The following is a 16,736-nucleotide window of genomic DNA, read 5'->3' as shown; positions in this document are numbered from 1 at the left end:
CCCCCCGCCTCCTCTCCCCCTCGGGCCGGCCCCTCCTCCCCAGCCACCTGCTGTTTCTGCCCTGGAGACCGCGGTGGGTGGCCCGCAGGAGGGAGGAGCCGCCTGACCTTTTACCCCTTTACCTCGAAGGGCGAGGGACCCCTTTCCGCCCTGGAGTCACCCCGGACCCCCTCCCACCTTCCTCTGATCTCTCTCCGTCCTTCACCTCCTCTCTCTGTCCTTCACATCCTTCCTGCCTCCCTCCCTTTCCGAGTCCCCAGCTCTTTCTTCCTGAGCCCACCCTCTGGGCCTGGGTGGGTGTGGATGGGAAGGGGTCCAAGGCTGGAGGGGAGATGGGGGGCGCTCCTGACCGATTCCCTCCATCTCCCTCTAGCTGGCCATTGCCATGGCAACTAGGGTGTACTGGGCTCCGAGGGAAGACAAAGGTGGGGGATGGACTAGGACCTCTTGGGGAGGGCAAGGGTCTAAGGGTCTGCTACACGAAACAGACCCTACCACTGATGTGCCCCATTTTTACCTCGCTTACCCCAAAGCCATTATGCCCATCCTTCTTGCCTCCACTCTCTTCAGGCTTTCACCCGAGTTCCTCTGAACCCCCTCCCCAGGTCTCGATGAAGCTCAGAGTCACCAAATTCAGAACATCCTCCTTCCCATCAGAGGGAAACTGAGGCTCAGGGCAGGGGACAGAGAAAGACAAATACCGTATGATATCACTTACATGTATGTAGAATTGAAATCTAAACTACAACACAAATGAGCATATTTATGAAACAGAAGCAGACTCACAGATATAGAGAACAGACTTGTGGCTGCCAAGAGGGAGAGTGGGTAGAGAAGGGTTGGATTAGGAGTTTGGGATTAGCGAATGCAAATTATTACATAGAGAACGGATAAACAACAAGGTCCTACTGTATAGCACAGGGAACTATATTCGATATCCTGTGGTAAAACATAATGGAAGAAATATGAAAAAGAATATATATACATATAGTTCACCCCACCCCACCCCCACCTCGGTCCCAGCCTCCTTTCTCCCATCTTCCCAGATACCCGGTGAGTGGGCGGGTGATCATGCAGGCTTGGGGAGATGGAACTGAGCACCTGGACCCCTGGACCCAGGAGCCTGGAAGGTTGGGGGATGACTGTAATGCCATATCCCAGTTTCCAGTGAGCCCTCAAGAAGAAACAAGTCTTGCCTCTGCCATGGTAGCTCTGAGGAGAGATTCAGGGATGTGAAGATAGCGGTTGAGGAGTGCTGAGCAGGGGACAGAAAGAGGGACCCGGGAGCGCCAGAAGCAGGAAAAATGGCTGACGAAGGATGGGAGACAGGAGGTCAGAGTACCTTCTTTCCTGGAGGTCTGGAAAGCAGGGCTGTCATCCGTGTGGGGTGTTAGAGTGACCGTCTGCTTTAAGGCAGGAGAATGTTCTGAATGATCCCATGACCCCTAGTAACCAGTCATTTCTATCATTTCAAGAGAAGGGAGCCTTGGGTGCCAGCTGGAGACCAGCCTAGACCCCACCTTTGCTCCGCCCCTTCCACACCTCATCTCTCCCTTGCAGTGTGTCCAGGCGGCTGAGCCCCGCCCCCATGCCCCTTGAGGCATCCAGAAGACCCCTGACTGGCCAAGCACCAGAGGCAGAAGACAGCTGGAAGTCCTGACATGGGGACCAGGGCTTCCCAGCCAGCCTCCTAGCTGGGAAGGCGGTCAGCTTGCCTCCCCCGTCAACTACAGGGATACTTCTGGAAGGGTCCCACCCAGCATGGAGGCGGAGGACCACCTCTGCTGACCCTCGGCCTCCTCCCCTGCCCTCCACACCTGACCTTAGCTGGGTCAGTCGTGCAATGCTGAGCACTAGGGTAGGCCTAGGGGCGGCCTGCCTCACTCCAGGGCAAGGACTGTGGGCATCATGGGGGTGCGTGTGAGTGGGGCTCCTGGGTGAGACCTAGCCCCCACCCCCAAGAGTTCAAGGGGGGTGGGGGGACCGACGAAGGATGGCTCGGGGTGGGGCGGGGGCAGAGGAGGCCTCCCTCCGCTCAAACGCGTTGTCCTGGCTGGCCTGCGGGCTCCTGGCACTGCTGGCCAACGCCTGGATCATCCTCAGCATCTCGGCCAAGCAGCAGAAACACAAGCCGCTGGAGCTGCTGCTCTGCTTCCTGGCAGGCACGCACATCCTCATGGCGGCCGTGCCCCTCACCACCTTCGCTGTGGTGCAGCTCCGGCGCCAGGCCTCCTCCGACTATGACTGGAACGAAAGCATCTGCAAGGTCTTTGTGTCCACCTACTACACGCTGGCCCTGGCCACCTGCTTCACCGTCGCCTCGCTCTCCTACCACCGCATGTGGATGGTGCGTTGGCCCGTCAACTACCGCCTCAGCAACGCCAAGAAGCAGGCACTGCATGCTGTCATGGGCATCTGGATGGTCAGCTTCATCCTCTCCACGCTGCCCTCCATTGGCTGGCACAACAACGGCGAGCGCTACTATGCCCGCGGCTGCCAGTTCATAGTCTCCAAGATTGGCCTCGGCTTTGGCGTCTGCTTCAGCCTCTTGCTACTTGGGGGCATTGTCATGGGGCTGGTCTGTGTGGCCATCACCTTCTACCAGACGCTGTGGGCCCGGCCCCGGAGGGCTCAACAGGCCCGGAGAGCGGGGGCTGGGGGCGGGGCCAAGGGGGGTGGGCCAGGGGGGTTGGGCACCCGGCCAGCCTTTGAGGTGCCGGCCATTGTGGTGGAGGATGCCCGAGGGAAGCGGCGGTCCTCGCTGGATGGGTCCGAGTCGGCCAAGACATCCCTGCAGGTCACCAACTTGGTCAGCGCCATCGTCTTTCTCTATGACTCACTCACAGGGGTGCCCATCTTGGTGAGATTGGGACTCCCCGCCACCTGCTCTCTCCAATATCCAGACCCCAGCATGACCACCTGACCTCTAACTCCATCGTCCATCTTCCTCTCCTCTACCCAGCCCCACTGGTGAACCCCCATCTCCATCATCCATCTCCTAGTTCCCACTAGCCCAGCTCCATAGCCTGTTCGCCAGTGACCAGTACTCAACTCCATCATCCATCCCTCCGTCCCACGCCCTGTCCTCTGGCTCCATCATCTATCCTGCAGCTCTACTATTCAGCCCCCCAGACCTATCACCCAGCTGCTAAGCTCCACACTCCACTCCCGAACTCCCTCCGGATACAACAGGGTCTTGAGCACCCCTGGGTGGCAACCCCAGAGAGCTCACCCCCCACCCCCGCCCCCAGCTTTCTGCATCCCCATCTAGTCCCTCTTTCCGAATTTCCGTCGGTCTGCAAGTTTACTGGCCCGCGTCTGCTCCTCTCCCTCTGCACCCCTGGGCTTTCTCTCCAGTACGCTCTCCCCTGATCTTCCCCCGAGTCAGTCCCTTCCCCTCTGTTCAACCTCCTTCACCTCCATCTTTGCGTCTGTCCCGATCCTATGCGATCCGGACCATCCGCTCCTGACTTCCTGCCCCGCCCCCGGCTGCACTAGGATGTCGGACCTGGGGTCGAGTGGGCCCCCTCGGCTCTGGGCCCTGACCCGGGGCCACTCTCCATCCTCCTGCCAGGTGGTGAGTTTCTTCTCCCTGAAGTCGGACTCGGCTCCCCCCTGGATGGTGCTGGCTGTGCTGTGGTGCTCCATGGCACAGACGCTGCTGCTGCCTTCCTTCATCTGGTCCTGCGAGCGCTACCGCGCCGACGTGCGCACGGTGTGGGAGCAGTGCGTGGCTATCATGTCCGAGGAGGATGGCGACGACGGTCAGAGGAGGGGCTGGGCTTTCGCTTTCCTAGGCTTCGGCTCCCTTCCCTGCCCTTTCCTACCAGCCCTTTTCCTTGTGGGGACGGGCTGCCCTGGAGTGCCCCCTGCTGGACAGAACCTGCAGCGCCCCTGGGTTGACTCGTGGCTCCCCTCTCCCCAGTCATCACGCCGATGCACACCCACTGCTTCCTCCTCTCGGTGTCTGTTCCCCCTCGAAGGCCACACTAGCCAGCTCAGCCTCCGCCGAGCCTAAGAAACAGTCCAGAGAACTAACACGACCATAAAGGAAGGCTGTAGAACCAAGGGAGAGCTAAGCTTCCTGAGAGAGACTCCCCAGCTACAGGGACAGCTCCTGGCGTGGGATTGGGGGGCCAGGGGTAACTGTTTCAGATAAGTGTGTCTGTGTGTATGAATCGCTAGGGACTCAGCACCGAATGCAACAGACGTTGGCCACTCTTGTTTTCCTCTTGGAGCTTACAGACTAATGGAAACAGGATTCTCTGGGGAGCTTATAAGGGGGTGGGAGCTTTTAAAGGGGGTGGGGAAGAGGGTATTCCCTGCCTGTAACCACTCTGCCCCTTTTTTCTCCTAGATGGGGGCTGTGATGATTATGCAGATGGCCGAGTGTGCAAAGTTCGCTTTGATGCCAACGGGGCCACAGGACCAGGGGGCAGGGACCCTACCCAAGTGAAGCTGCTGCCTGGAAGGCACATGCTCTTTCCCCCTCTTGAGAGGGTCCACTACTTACAGGTATGGGGCTAGGCAGTACACCTCCTGTTCTGGGTATCCCCTCACTCCTTTTCTCCAGTCTCTGTTATCCATCCCGACCCCCGATTCCCTAGCCCCAGACTGCAGGGCACATGAGGAGTAGGTGAAAGGAAGGCATGGCAAGGGAGGCTCCCCTTCAGGCCGCTCAGAACCAGGTTTGCCCATCAGAGGATGTTTTGCAGAAGTGTAAGGGGTGGAGCCATCTTGCAGAGTCCCCACTTTGGTTCCTGCCTCTACCCCCTTTGTCCCGGCAGCACCCCTGGGTCTACTTGCTCCTCTCCCCAGGTCCCTCTGTCCCGCCGTCTGTCCCACGATGAGACCAACATCTTCTCTACTCCTCGGGCACCTGGCTCTTTCCTGCACAAGTGGTCATCCTCTGATGACATCCGGGTCCTCCCAGCCCAGAGCAGGGCCCTAGGGGGCCCTCCTGAGTACCTGAGACCAAGACAAAGGCTGGAGGAGGAGGAGGCTGAAGGTGGGGGGCTGGCCAGCCTTCGCCAGTTCCTGGAGGGCGGGGTTCTGGGGTCAGGTGGGGGACCCCCACGGGGTCCAGGCTTCTTCCGAGAGGAGATCACCACCTTCATTGACGAGACACCTTTGCCTTCTCCGACGGCCTCGCCAGGGCCCTCTCCTCGCCGGCCCAGGCCGCTGGGAGTCTCACCCCGCCGACTCTCCCTTGGGTCCCCTGATAGCAGAGTCGTTGGACTTCCTTTGGGGCTAAGTGCAGGGCGACGCTGCTCCCTGACAGGAGGTGAGGGGAGTGCAAGAGCTTGGGGAGGATCTTGGGACCCAGGTAACCCCATCTTCTCCCAGCTGACCCTGTGAGCCCAAGTAGGCCTGCTGGACTCGGGGGTGGGGGGGCCTGGGTGCGTAAGGCCTCGTTCTGTCCCTGAGCCTGAGGCAGCTGCCTCCAGACTCTGGGGGGATGGAACCCCTGCTGTCTCCCATCCAAGTGACCAGATGCCTGACTCACCTTCCATCATCCCTAGCAAAATGTATTAAAGTCTGAAGTGTCACCATGGAAACCTCTGTGTCCAGTGTGCTGTGGTGGCAAAGGGGATGGTCAGAGGCTCGGGGGGTGGATTGGCTCACAGAAGACAAACTAGAGCAGGCACACTGGACAGAGGCACAGAAATACACACGGAGAAAGACAAACAGACGTTCACAGAGATGCGGCCTTATGAGAGCACCTCGGGCCTGGCTGGGCTGGGCTGGGCTGGGCGGGAGGGCGGTGTGGAGGGGGGAGGACATAGGGAGACACTTGAGTTGGCTGGTTTGGGGTTTGAAGGATCTTCGTTGAGATCTGTGGAGGTGGTTTTAGAGGACGTCTCTATCTCCCATGCCTCAGCGCTGCTCCTTTCCCCAAATCTGTATGCGCGCACTTTCTGGGCAGGAAAGGATTTGAGCAGACTTGGTGTCACACACCTGGAGTTTACCCCCCTCCCTGCTGCATTCGAAAGTTCTTTGTCCAACAGCGCGTGTGTGCGCGTTTGTGGGAGGCATCCTCGCTCCTTTTCCTGGACCCCAAGAGCTGAGGAGAACGCAGCCGCAGTAGCTCTTCCCACCCGCTGGGCCTCGGCGGCTGGAGTCAGGGGTCCTACGAGGCTCCTCAGGCTGTCTTCAGAGCGCCAGGCCTGCTCCACCGCCGGCCGTCTGCCCTGCTCTCCCCGCGGTCTGTTTCTTGGTCCACACCACCCCGCTGGTACTAAAGCCCGCGTTCTCCACGTTCTGCCAGGCGTCCTCGGACTCCCGGCTCCCTCTCACCCCGGCCTCTCCCAGGGTCCGCTCCCGTCGGCGCCGCTCGTTCCTCCTCTCTTCCTCGCCTCCTTTCCCCTCCCTCTTCCTTCCCCGTTTCCTCCCTCTTCCTCGCGGCTCCCGCAGTTCCCTCCTGCAGCCGGCCGGCGGCTCTCGCACGATGTTCCAGCTCCTCCAGTGGCTGCCGCTCTTGCTGCTGCTGCCTCCCCCGGGGTCCCCCGAGCCCCCCGGCCTGGCCCCGCTGTCCGCGGGGGCGCCCCCCCAGGCCCCCGACTTGCTCTATGCCGACGGGCTGCGAGCCTACGCGGCGGGGGCCTGGGCGCCGGCGGTGGCCCTGCTGCGGGAGGCGCTGCGGAGCCGGGCGGCGCTGGGCCGCGCGCGGCTGGACTGCGGGGCGCGCTGCGCGGCCGAGCCGGGGGCCGCGCTCCCCGCCTCCCCGGGGCCCGACTCCGGGCCGGGAGCGGCGCGGGGCGCCTGGGAGCCGCTGCTCCTCCGCGCCGCGCTCCGGCGCGCCGAGTGCCTGACCCAGTGCGGGACGCGGAGGCTGGGTCCGGGGGGCGCGGCGCGGCTCCGAGTGGGGAGCGCGCTGCAGGACGCCTTCCGCCGCCGGGAGCCCTACAACTACCTGCAGAGGGCCTACTACCAGGTGCGCGGCGGCCCGGGCCCCGGGGGTCCTCCCCGGCCTCGCCGCTGTCCTCCTCCAGCTCCCGGGAGGGGCGGCGGGCCAGCGCCCGGACCCGGGTGGGGCTGTGTGGATAGGACCTCGTCTTTGGAGTCCGTCCTATCAAACCGCGACAGACACCCATCGAGGCCGCCGAGGGACAGCCTTGGGAGAGTGGGAGCGAAGTTGGAATGGGTGTCATGCGGCGGGGTGGAAGGAGGTCGGAGATGGAGGGCAGGGGCCTGGAGTTTTAGCAAGTCCTACTGAGACCTACGTGGAGTGACAGCCGCCTCTTCCCAGGATTGAAGGGGGAGGATTAGGGTTGAGATCGGCCGCTGGAGAGAGAGCATGGGGGCGGGTAAGGGGGTGAGTGTGAGCCTTCGCTTGGGGCAGGAGGGAGCTTCGGGAAAGAAAGAGGAGGAGCTGGCCAGGGCTGAGGGGCCCGGTGTCCCGGGGCAGGGGCAATGGACGCTGCGCGCTACTGGTGCGGTCGCTGTTGCCTAATAATGCCTACGTGGCCGGGGAAGGGGGGGCGCTGGTCACACACACCTCAGGTCAGGGTCCTAGCGCCCAGCGGCTTTTGCTGGTCGCTCGGGTCACCTCTACCTCTGTACCTCACTTGGCCATCACTTCCACTTCGTCTCTCCAACGAGGTCCCTCTGCCCATACCCCACCCACTCCAGTCTTCAGACCCCGCTTCCGCTTCCGTAGCTACCAGACTCCTGAGAGCCCCAACATACTGGGGGTCTGGAGGTTGGGTGGTGGGCAGTTCTCACCTACCGGCCTTCCATGAGGCTCTGGGGCAGTGCCAGGTGTGTCTGGGGTGCAGAGGCTGGGGAGGAGGCAGAGTCTGCCACCCCTACCCCAGGGCTGACTCCCTCATCCTCCCCGCTCCTCAGCTGAGGAAGTTGGACCTGGCAGCAGCCGCAGCGCACACCTTCTTTGTGGCCAACCCAATGCACCTTCAGATGCGAGAGGACATGGCTAAGTACAGACGGATGTCCGGGGTTCGGCCCCAGAGCTTCCGGGACCTGGAGACGCCCCCATACTGGGTGAGACCCTCAGCACGACCCCTATCCCGCCCCCAGTCTTTGACTGGCTGGATACACAGGCCTCGCCGGACTGTGCATGGTCCGCTGGGCATCCGGAAATCTGGGTACCGTCCTCTGTGACCCTGGTGGGAAGTCCCTCTCTGGGACTTAGTTTTCTTCCTTAGTTTCTTCACAAAGTCCCACGTTCTAACATTTGGATTCCGAGGCCCACCCTGTATTCCCCAAGGTGAACTGGGACCTGGAGTCCAGGCCCCAAATGAGACCCACACCCCTCCCCTTCTTTCTCCCTCCCGATCTAGTCTGGCAACCCTTGCCCCAGGATTTCAGGTGACTGACCACTCCTCTCCCCAGCAGGCAGCGTACGACACCGGCCTGGAGCTGCTGGGGCACCAGGAAGCAGCATTGGCACTGCCCTGGCTGGAGGAGGCCCTGCAGGAGAGCCTGGCCCAGGTGGAGAGCTGCCGGGCCGGCTGCGAGGGGCCTGAGGAGCAGCAGAAGGCGGAGGAGGCGGCGGAGGGGACCGGGAGCCCAGGAGGCCTGTACGAGGCCATCGCAGGTGAGGAGCTGACGCGCGGGGCCTCGCGGTGCCCGGGCAGGTGCGGTGCAAGCTGAGTGGCGCACGTGTGTCCCCCGCAGGGCACTGGATAGGGGTCCTGCGGTGCCGGCAGCGCTGTGTGGGGGACACGGCCACACGTCCTGGTCGCAGCTTCCCTGTCCCAGACTTCCTTCCCAGCCAGCTGAGGCGGCTGCACGAGGCCCATGCTCAGGGTCAGTGGGGCAAGGGTGAGCCCTGGGGGTGACTGAGGTTGGAAACGGGGAGAGTGAAGGTTTGTCTCTGATGGTATCCTGAGCCCCATCCCTCCCTCCCTCCGTCTGTCTCTGCATCTGCAGTTGGTCAGGGCTCCGTGGGGACCACCACCTCAGGAGGACGCTTGCTCTCCTTTGGTGCCATTGTGGAAAGCTCGGAGATGGGTCACAGGGCTCCTTCTGCCCTTGCTCTTTCTCACCTTCCTTTATTCTCCCCTCTGAACTCTGCCCACACAGCTCAGGTATGTTCCAGAAAGCTTTGGAAAGCAGCAGTGGAGGAGCCTGTCTGCTGGGTGGGATGGGGCCCTGGGAGGCCACCTTCTCCGGCTCTGCCTCTGTCCCCCTGGCTTCTTGCCTCTGCCCAGGGATCACAGCAGTGCCCGGTCTCTGGGTCCCGCCCCACGCTATTCTCTGTCTCCAGTAGGGAATCTGTCCCAGGCTGTGGAAAATGTGCTGAGCGTTCTCCTCTTCTACCCGGAGGACGAGGCTGCCAGGAAGGCTCTGGACCAGTACCAGGCCCAGCTAGGAGAGCCGAGACCTGGCCTCGGGCCAAGAGAGGTAACCCCTCCACACTCACCCTGTGAGGTAGCCTGAAATCGAACAGATACGCTCGAGAAGTCACCTGGATCCCGCCCCCCATTCTGGCCAAAGGCGACCCCAAGTCCAGCGTCTGCTCGGTCTCCACTCCCTGCTCCCCACTGCAGGCTCTATTTCTGAGTCCAAGCACCAGCTCAGCCCTCTTCTGTTAACCTCACCCCTGCCTGCCCCCACCTATGCACAAGTGCACATGTGCACAACACACACACACACACACACACACCCCAGTCTGAGCCCCGACACCCTGAAGCTGCTGAAGGAGGAGGGTTGAGCCGAGGGGCACAGCCAAGGTTAGGGAGCCTGCGGGCTCCCCTGCCCTTCTCCAGCCTTAACTTCCCTGCCCCCACTCCCCCCCCCCATCCCCCTTCTCCAGGACATCCAGCGCTTTGTCCTTCGATCCCTGGGGGAGAAGAGACAGCTCTACTATGCCATGGAGCACCTGGGGGCCAGCTTCAAGGATCCTGTGAGTGACCCCACTGCTCCCCACCCGCCCCCAGGAGGGGGACAGCAGTAATGCCCTATGTGGATGTGCCACATCCGTTCCCAACAGCGTTTCCCATTTCTCCATAACCCTTCGAGGGTTGGAGAGGACTCTGTGTCCCAGTGTCGCAGGGACAGAGGCAGGCACCTGTAGTTAAGGGCGGCTTTGGGGTCATGCAGGCCTAAATGTTGGTCTCTCTGCTATGAACAAGCTCTGGACCTTCACTTGCCTCGGCCTCAATTTCCTTACCTGTAAAATGGGAACATCACACTTATCTCATAGCCCTGTTGAAGCCACATCGCTTGCTCCGAAGTACAGAAAGCTCTGTTTCGGCTGTTTTTCTTACTCTTTGTTGTAGTTGTGAGAGGGGACTAAAGGGCAGAGGTTATTCTCTCTCGTGCTACAGCATAAGGCAGGCTTCCTCAACCTTTTTGCCACTATTGCCATTTTGGACCAGATACTTCCTAACTGGGGGAAGGGGGCTGTCCAGGCAACGTAGGACCGTATAGGCCAGCTTACCCGGCCTCTGCCCAGTAGGTGTCACTAGCACTCCCTGAGTCATGACAATCAAAACTGTTTGCAGACATTGCAACGTCCCCTAACGGGCAAATCTCCCTGTTTGGAAACCGTTGGTTAAATCCCAACTCTGTCCCTTATCAGCTGTGTGATCTTGGGCATGTTACTTTACGTCTCTGTGTCTCGGAGTCCTCTCAACTGCAAAATGGGCACATTACTACGACCTGTTTGATAAGACTATTGTGAACTTTAAATGATAAATTCCACATCCATGTATAAAGCTCTTAGAATAGCACCTGGCAAATAGTGCTACGTAAGTTGTTGTTGTTGGTATTATTATCATTATTATTGCAGAGTTTGGCCCAGTGCCCAGTGCCCGGGGCTCCCGACAATGAGTCCAGGGCTTTCTCCACCTCCACCTTCCCCTCTGGAAGCAGGAGGACCTTAATGTGGTAGCTCAGGGTCTACCGTCAGGGATTCAGGGGTGGACTTGATGGGTGATGGCGCTTTTCCTGACTGTCCCAGGATCCCTGGACCCCAGCAGCTTTCATCCCTGAGGCCCTTAGAGAAAAACTCAGGTAGGAGGTGCCTTGTGGTGGGAGGGGCGTGGCCTGAGCTGGAAGGGGAGGGATGGGTCCTGGGGAAGATGGGTCTGGACTGGCCTGTGTGTCCACTGAGCATGTCTCTCACCCCTGAGAGAGGATCAGGAGAAGAGGCCGTGGGACCATGAGCCTCCACAGCCGAAGCCCTTGACTCACTGGAAGGGTGAGTTCCTGGGACAGCAGGAGACAGGAGCCTGGAGGGGCTGGGGGCTGCCAGCTACTGCTGGGCCTGCTCTCAGGGGACCCTCAGCCCCGGTCCTGTCCCTCCCCGGCAGATGTCCTCCTCCTGGAGGGGGTAACCCTGACCCAGGACGCGAGGCAGCTGAATGGGTCGGAGCGAGCGGTGCTAGACGGGCTGCTCACCCCAGCCGAATGTGGGGTGCTCCTGCAGCTGGCCAAGGTGAGAAGACCTGTGGGGACCCTCTGGCACAGCTGCCTGCCCCCTTGCTCTTGGCCTGCCCCCTGTCCTGCCCTCCCTGACTCTCCAGCGGGGACTGTGCTTGCCACTGCCTCCCCGCTGGGGACAAGTTCCTTTTCCTCTTAACTTAGCTGACGTGGACTGGTCATTTTACAGAAGGATTTTGCGAGAAACTGATAGGAAGAACAAAATACAAAGCATAAATGCATCAGAAAGGGTGAGCGCACAGGTGAAGATTCCTTGGTTGGCCGAGAGCTCAGTTATTGGCTCGGCAGACATGCAGGCTGTTTCTCCATCATCGCATCCCCTCCTAGATTGGTTGGGATGATCTGTATTCACCAGGTCGAGTCTGCCATTTTCTGAAGCTTCAGTCTCACTCTGGGCTAGCGTTTCTTCGACACACGCTCTTTGAGACCCTGCTGTATACTGGAAATGCCTCGGTTCCAGGGAGAGGTAGATGAACACGGACCGTGCATTTGGGAGCTCAGTGTATAGAGAAGGAATCGGGCATGGAGACGTAGAGTGGGTGGTGAGTTGGATGAAAGAAGTCTGTACAGGGTACTCATCCAGGGACTTCCCTGGCTGTCCAGTGGTTAAGACTCCAAACTTCCACTGCAGGGGGCATGGGTTCGATCCCTGGTCGGGGAACGCCGAGATGCAAAGTCATGGAAGGCTTACCGGAGGGACTGGCATTTGAGCTCAGTCTTAAGGATGAGTTAACCAAACAGAGAGGGAAGGAAAGTCAGGCTGCAAGGGAGAAGAACAAGGGGGGGTTCTGGGAACTGCAGTGGAGCACAGCAGTTAAGAACATGGGCCAGTCCCAGCAGGGGCTACCTGTGTGACCTTGGGCAATGTATTTTAACATCTGTGAGCCTAGTTTCCTCTCTGTGAAACGGGGCTAAATGCAGCGGTTATGTTGTAGGGTTGCTGTGGTGGCTGTGAGGATTAAATGAGTTAGTACATGGTAAAGCTCTTGGAAGAATGTGGAAATAGCATGATCTATCGTTATTAACATCAGGCCGTATATTATCCAGAGGCGGTGTAGGGGTGGAGGCCCAGGAGAGGTAGGGAAGGGCCTCTGTACCCTACCAAGGAGTTTGGACTTTATTTGTGGACGGCTCACTGAAGGATTTAAGGAGGGGTGGACTTTTGTCTTCCTGCAGAACCTCCAAGGGCAGGGTCTGGAGCCCTCATCCTGTAGGACTGGGAGCTCCCTCTAGTGGCAGTGTGGAGAATGCAGCGAGAGAGGGAAGTGAGCGGGAGCTTCTGGGGTGATTGCAAGAGGGCCGCCGCCCTAGGTTAGGTTCTCATTTCAAGGGAATGAAGATGGGGACAGATGAGAAATATTTAGAAAATCAAAGAAAGAGAATTTGAGGACTAAATCTATGTGGAAGATGAAGAAAGAATGGAGTCAAGGATAACTCCCAAGTATCAGACCTTTCTGTTCCTTGATTACACTAAACTCATTCTGGCCCCAGGACCTTTGCATTTGCTATTTCTGCTGCCTGGAACATTTTTTCTCTCAGCTATTCCCTCATATCATTTGGTTTCAATGTAGATGTCACCTCATCACCTAGCTGTCCCCTGATCCCTGCCGGGGCACTCTCGGGGTTGTAACCCTGCTTTAATTTTCCATGTAACACTTATCACCGTCTGAATTGATCTGGTTTGTTTGTTTATTATCTCAAAATATAAACCCTGCTGGAACTTTTCATGTTCACAGTTGAGTCCACAGTGCCTAGAACAGTGCCTGGCACATCGTAGGTGCTCAGTGCCTACTGAATGAATGAATGAATAAAAGAATAGAGGGTTAGATGGCTTGAGTGGCCAGGTAGCCTCTATATAAACCTCTCAGAGATGAGGCTTAAATACGGGGTAATTAGATAGTGGTACCTTGAGTTTCAAAAAGCAGACAGAATAGAAAAAAGAAAGAAAAAGCAGACAGTAGGTGTCAGTAAAGGGACACTCATATACTAGGAGACCCCCCAGAGTCATGTAGGCAGTTGGGTAACTGGGACTTTGCATCAAGGGCCCTCAAGTTCTCCAAGAGCATGTAAGGTGAGAAGGGGTGGAAGAGAGACACCTTTGCTGATGCCATGTCCCTACCTCGAGTCAGCCAGGACCTGTCCCGACTGTCGTACCTCCTGCCAGCGTCCTTTTCCAGAGAAACTCCCCTATTCTCGGCGCATCGTGATGAGTGATCAAGCCCCTCCTGCCCCCTTCCCCAGCTGTCCTTACCTCTCAGGGCCCCTTCCCCACTGTAGGAAGCTCTCCAGAGTTCTGTGCACAGTCCCTTCCGTGAGTGGGGTTCCAGGTCTTCACCAGGAGTGACGACACAGACGCGGAGACAGTCGTTCTCTGGGAAGGGGCAGCAGCTCAGAGAACCCCGGGAGCTTCTAGCCTCTTCCAGGGAGTTGGGAGGGTTGGAGGGAAGGCCATGTGGCCCTGTGGGCAGTGAGGTGCGCGATAGCCCGGGGCCGAGGAGGGTGACTCCCCCAGCCAACCCCCTCCCTGCTTAGGACGCGGCTGAGTCTGGAACCAGGTCCGGCTATCAGGGCCGCCGCTCCCCACACACTCCCCACGAACGCTTCGAGGGGCTCACGGTGCTCAAGGCCGCCCAGGTGAGAGGAGGCCCCAGGCCCTGGCCTGATGCCAGAACTGGAGAATAGGGCCGGGCATCTCCTGGGGAGGGCTCTCCCGGGACCGAGCGTAGCCGAGTCCTCGGCCCAGGGTTGAGGAGGGGCTTCCAGACCAAGGGGCCCGGGTTGCCGTCATGGAGCAGTTGGGCGGACGGGCGCCCCCAAACCGTGGGTGGAGGGCAGTGGAAGTGGGGCGGGGGCAGGGGCCACCTTTCCAGTGCCTCCCCCTTCCTGGCCCCTCCTTCTCTGCTGGCAGCTGGCCCGGGCTGGGGTTGTGGGCAGTCAGGGCGCCCAGCTGCTTCTGGAGGTGAGCGAGCGCGTGCGGAGCCTGACGCAGGCGTACTTCTCCCCGGACCGGCCCCTGCACCTCTCCTTCACCCACCTGGTGTGCCGCAGTGCCATAGAAGGTAACCGCCGGCACCCTGCCGCTCCGCCCCAGCCTCGGGCCCTCGGGGCCGGCGCCCCGCCCACCTTCCGCAGCCCCAGCCGCGTGCGTCCCAGTCTTCCCTGCAGCTGCACGAGGTATCTCACTGCACGATACCCTCACTGCACGAGGACTGACTCCCCTGCCCAGGCCGGGCCCGGCTGTGACCCCGGAGCTGCAGGGTAGGTGTCGGTGGGTGGGCACCGGGCAGCGGGGCGCCCACCAGGCCCCTTCGCTTCCCAGGAGAGCAGTCACAGCGCATGGACCTGAGCCACCCGGTGCATGCAGACAACTGCGTCCTGGACCCTGACACCGGGGAGTGCTGGCGGGAGCCCCCGGCCTACACCTACCGAGACTACAGGTGGGCAGCCCTCCAGGGGTCAGGCAGGGGAGCCTGGGCGGGGGTCTCACCGCCTTCTGTCTTCCTCCCTCCCCAGCGGACTTCTCTACCTCAACGATGACTTCCAGGGTGGGCACCTGTTCTTCACAGAGCCCAACGCCCTCACCGTCACGGTAAATGGGGGCTGGGGCGGGGGACAGGGAGCCCAGCTGTGGGCTCAGGATTCAAAACAGAAGGTTCCCAGAGGCAAATGCAGGGAAGTGGCTGGGGCCGCCTTAGCCCTCTCCTTCCCTGGCCTCCCCAGCGCCTCCCACCACTTGTGTGTTCAGGGGCTCTCCGAGCCCCTCCCAGGAGACCTCCAAGGGGCCCCTCCAGGCCCTCCTACAGGAGGGCGTGTGAAGCACAGGACCGCAAGCCCCTGTCCAGGTACAAGCAAGCCCCTGTCCAGGTACAAGCAAGCCCCTGTCCAGGTACAAGCAAACCCCTATCCAGGTACAAGCAAGCCCCTGTCCAGGTACAAGCAAGCCCCTATCCAGGTACAAGCAAGCCCCTATCCAGGTACAAGCTCGGGGCTAGGATCGGTAGGGGAGTGGAGCAGTGCTTTCTCATTGTGTGTTGCTCTGCCTTTATCCAATTACTTCCTTCTCTGCTCACCACCTGTAATCCAAGCTCTCTTTGGGGTGGAAAAGTGTCCTCGAGATCCTTATGCCCAGAAACCGGAGTCTGGTACTGTGCTTGCACCTTCAGGTGGCTTCACACCTGGCACAAAGAGTTGGCCAGGAAAAGTCAGGGCACTGGAGCGGATGGAGGTCCCTTCTCCCTTTGGCTCCAACTCCTCTAGCCCCAGTCCGGCACTTGGGCTCCCCAAGTGGAGGCCCATTTCCCACTTGCCCCCAGACAGCCCCTGAATTACAGAGGGGAAGTGGTGGGCAAGAGAGCTGCCTTCTCTGGGCCCCCTACCCCCGTCCTACTCCAGGGACTCAGGGCGAGGTTTTCCGAGGGCCCCTCCCTGGATCTGAATCCGCCATGGCCCGCCAGGCGCAGGTCCGTCCTCGCTGCGGGCGCCTCGTGGCCTTCAGCTCCGGCGTGGAGAATCCCCACGGTGTGTGGGCCGTGACGCGGGGGCGGCGCTGCAGTCTGGCGCTGTGGCACACGTGGGCCCCTGAGCACGGGGAGCAGGTGAGGAGCGAGCGGGAGCAGCCGTGTGAGGGGCGGGCAGGCTGACCGGTAAGGCGGTAAGGTGCAGGGGCTGAGCTGAGCCAGGGAGGGGCCTTGGGGTAGGGTGGATGCAGGAGATCAGGCCAGACCCTCCTCTCCACGCCTCCCAGGAGTGGACAGAAGCCAAAGAGCTACTGCAGGAGCCAGAGAAGGAGGAGGGAGAAGGAATGCCCAGCAGAGACCCTGCCCCAGAACCCCCCAGCCACAGGCTTCAGCGGGTCCAGGACAAGGCTGGGAAGCCGCCTCGGGTCCGAGAGGAGCTGTGAGGGGCTGAGCCAGCTCCTTGGGGATGTGGCCTCTTGACTTGTGGGGGGTCTGCCTTGATGCCAAGACCCCCGAGAAGTCCCCATGTGACAGAAGCAGAACAGCGGGCTCTCCGTCCCTGCACGCCCGCCAGCCTGTGGATCACAAGGGCCGTGCAGCCCTGGACTCAGAGGACACTGCACACACTAGCCTGGGGAGCCAGGCCTGGGCCCAGCTGACGGACCTCCAGCCCTAGGACAGACAGAAGATGCGATGCTGCTGCCTGGAGAGAAACAGCAGGGGGTAGGGCCCGACTGCTTTAAATGAGGAGAATGAGAGGGAGGGTCACCCCACTGCCCGCTCCCTGCCCGTCAATAAAGATCCTGAAGATCCCTCAGCCGGGGCCCAGTCAAGTGTGTCGCGGCAGTTTCCCTGGTGGCTGGAGGGTGG

At 60.4% G+C, this 16,736-nt stretch overlaps 2 protein-coding genes across 3 annotated transcripts in view; both read left to right on the top strand.

The window, feature by feature from the left end:
- Positions 1 to 5,558, top strand: part of GPR162 (G protein-coupled receptor 162) — a 24,349-nt gene extending 18,791 nt beyond the window's left edge. Inside the window, exons 6-9 of one of the 2 annotated variants that reach the window (XM_007469403.1) lie at positions 1,561 to 1,858; positions 3,575 to 3,764; positions 4,358 to 4,515; positions 4,819 to 5,558. In XM_007469403.1, coding sequence (XP_007469465.1) covers positions 1,844 to 1,858; positions 3,575 to 3,764; positions 4,358 to 4,515; positions 4,819 to 5,358 — 903 coding nt within the window. In that variant the 5' untranslated portion in view covers positions 1,561 to 1,843 and the 3' untranslated portion in view covers positions 5,359 to 5,558. Of the gene's footprint in view, positions 1 to 1,560; positions 2,861 to 3,574; positions 3,765 to 4,357; positions 4,516 to 4,818 lie in introns of both variants that reach the window. The other variant, XM_007469402.1, reaches the window with a different exon arrangement.
- Positions 5,559 to 6,346: 788 nt separating this feature from the next.
- On the top strand, positions 6,347 to 16,309 carry P3H3 (prolyl 3-hydroxylase 3). The gene is made up of 15 exons (XM_007469400.1): positions 6,347 to 6,934; positions 7,849 to 8,001; positions 8,356 to 8,557; positions 8,638 to 8,769; positions 9,230 to 9,366; positions 9,779 to 9,868; positions 10,928 to 10,980; positions 11,100 to 11,167; positions 11,280 to 11,404; positions 13,942 to 14,043; positions 14,318 to 14,468; positions 14,729 to 14,846; positions 14,923 to 14,998; positions 15,864 to 16,004; positions 16,154 to 16,309. The coding sequence occupies exons 1-15, from the start codon at positions 6,449 to 6,451 to the stop codon at positions 16,307 to 16,309; spliced, it is 2,190 nt and encodes a 729-aa protein (XP_007469462.1). The 5' UTR covers positions 6,347 to 6,448.
- The last annotated feature ends 427 nt before the right edge of the window (positions 16,310 to 16,736 follow it).

The sequence above is a fragment of the Lipotes vexillifer genome, unplaced genomic scaffold (genome assembly GCF_000442215.2).
Source record: "Lipotes vexillifer unplaced genomic scaffold, Lipotes_vexillifer_v1.1 scaffold395, whole genome shotgun sequence".
Lineage (NCBI taxonomy): Eukaryota > Metazoa > Chordata > Mammalia > Artiodactyla > Lipotidae > Lipotes > Lipotes vexillifer.
This window is presented reverse-complemented; position numbering and strand designations above follow the sequence as displayed.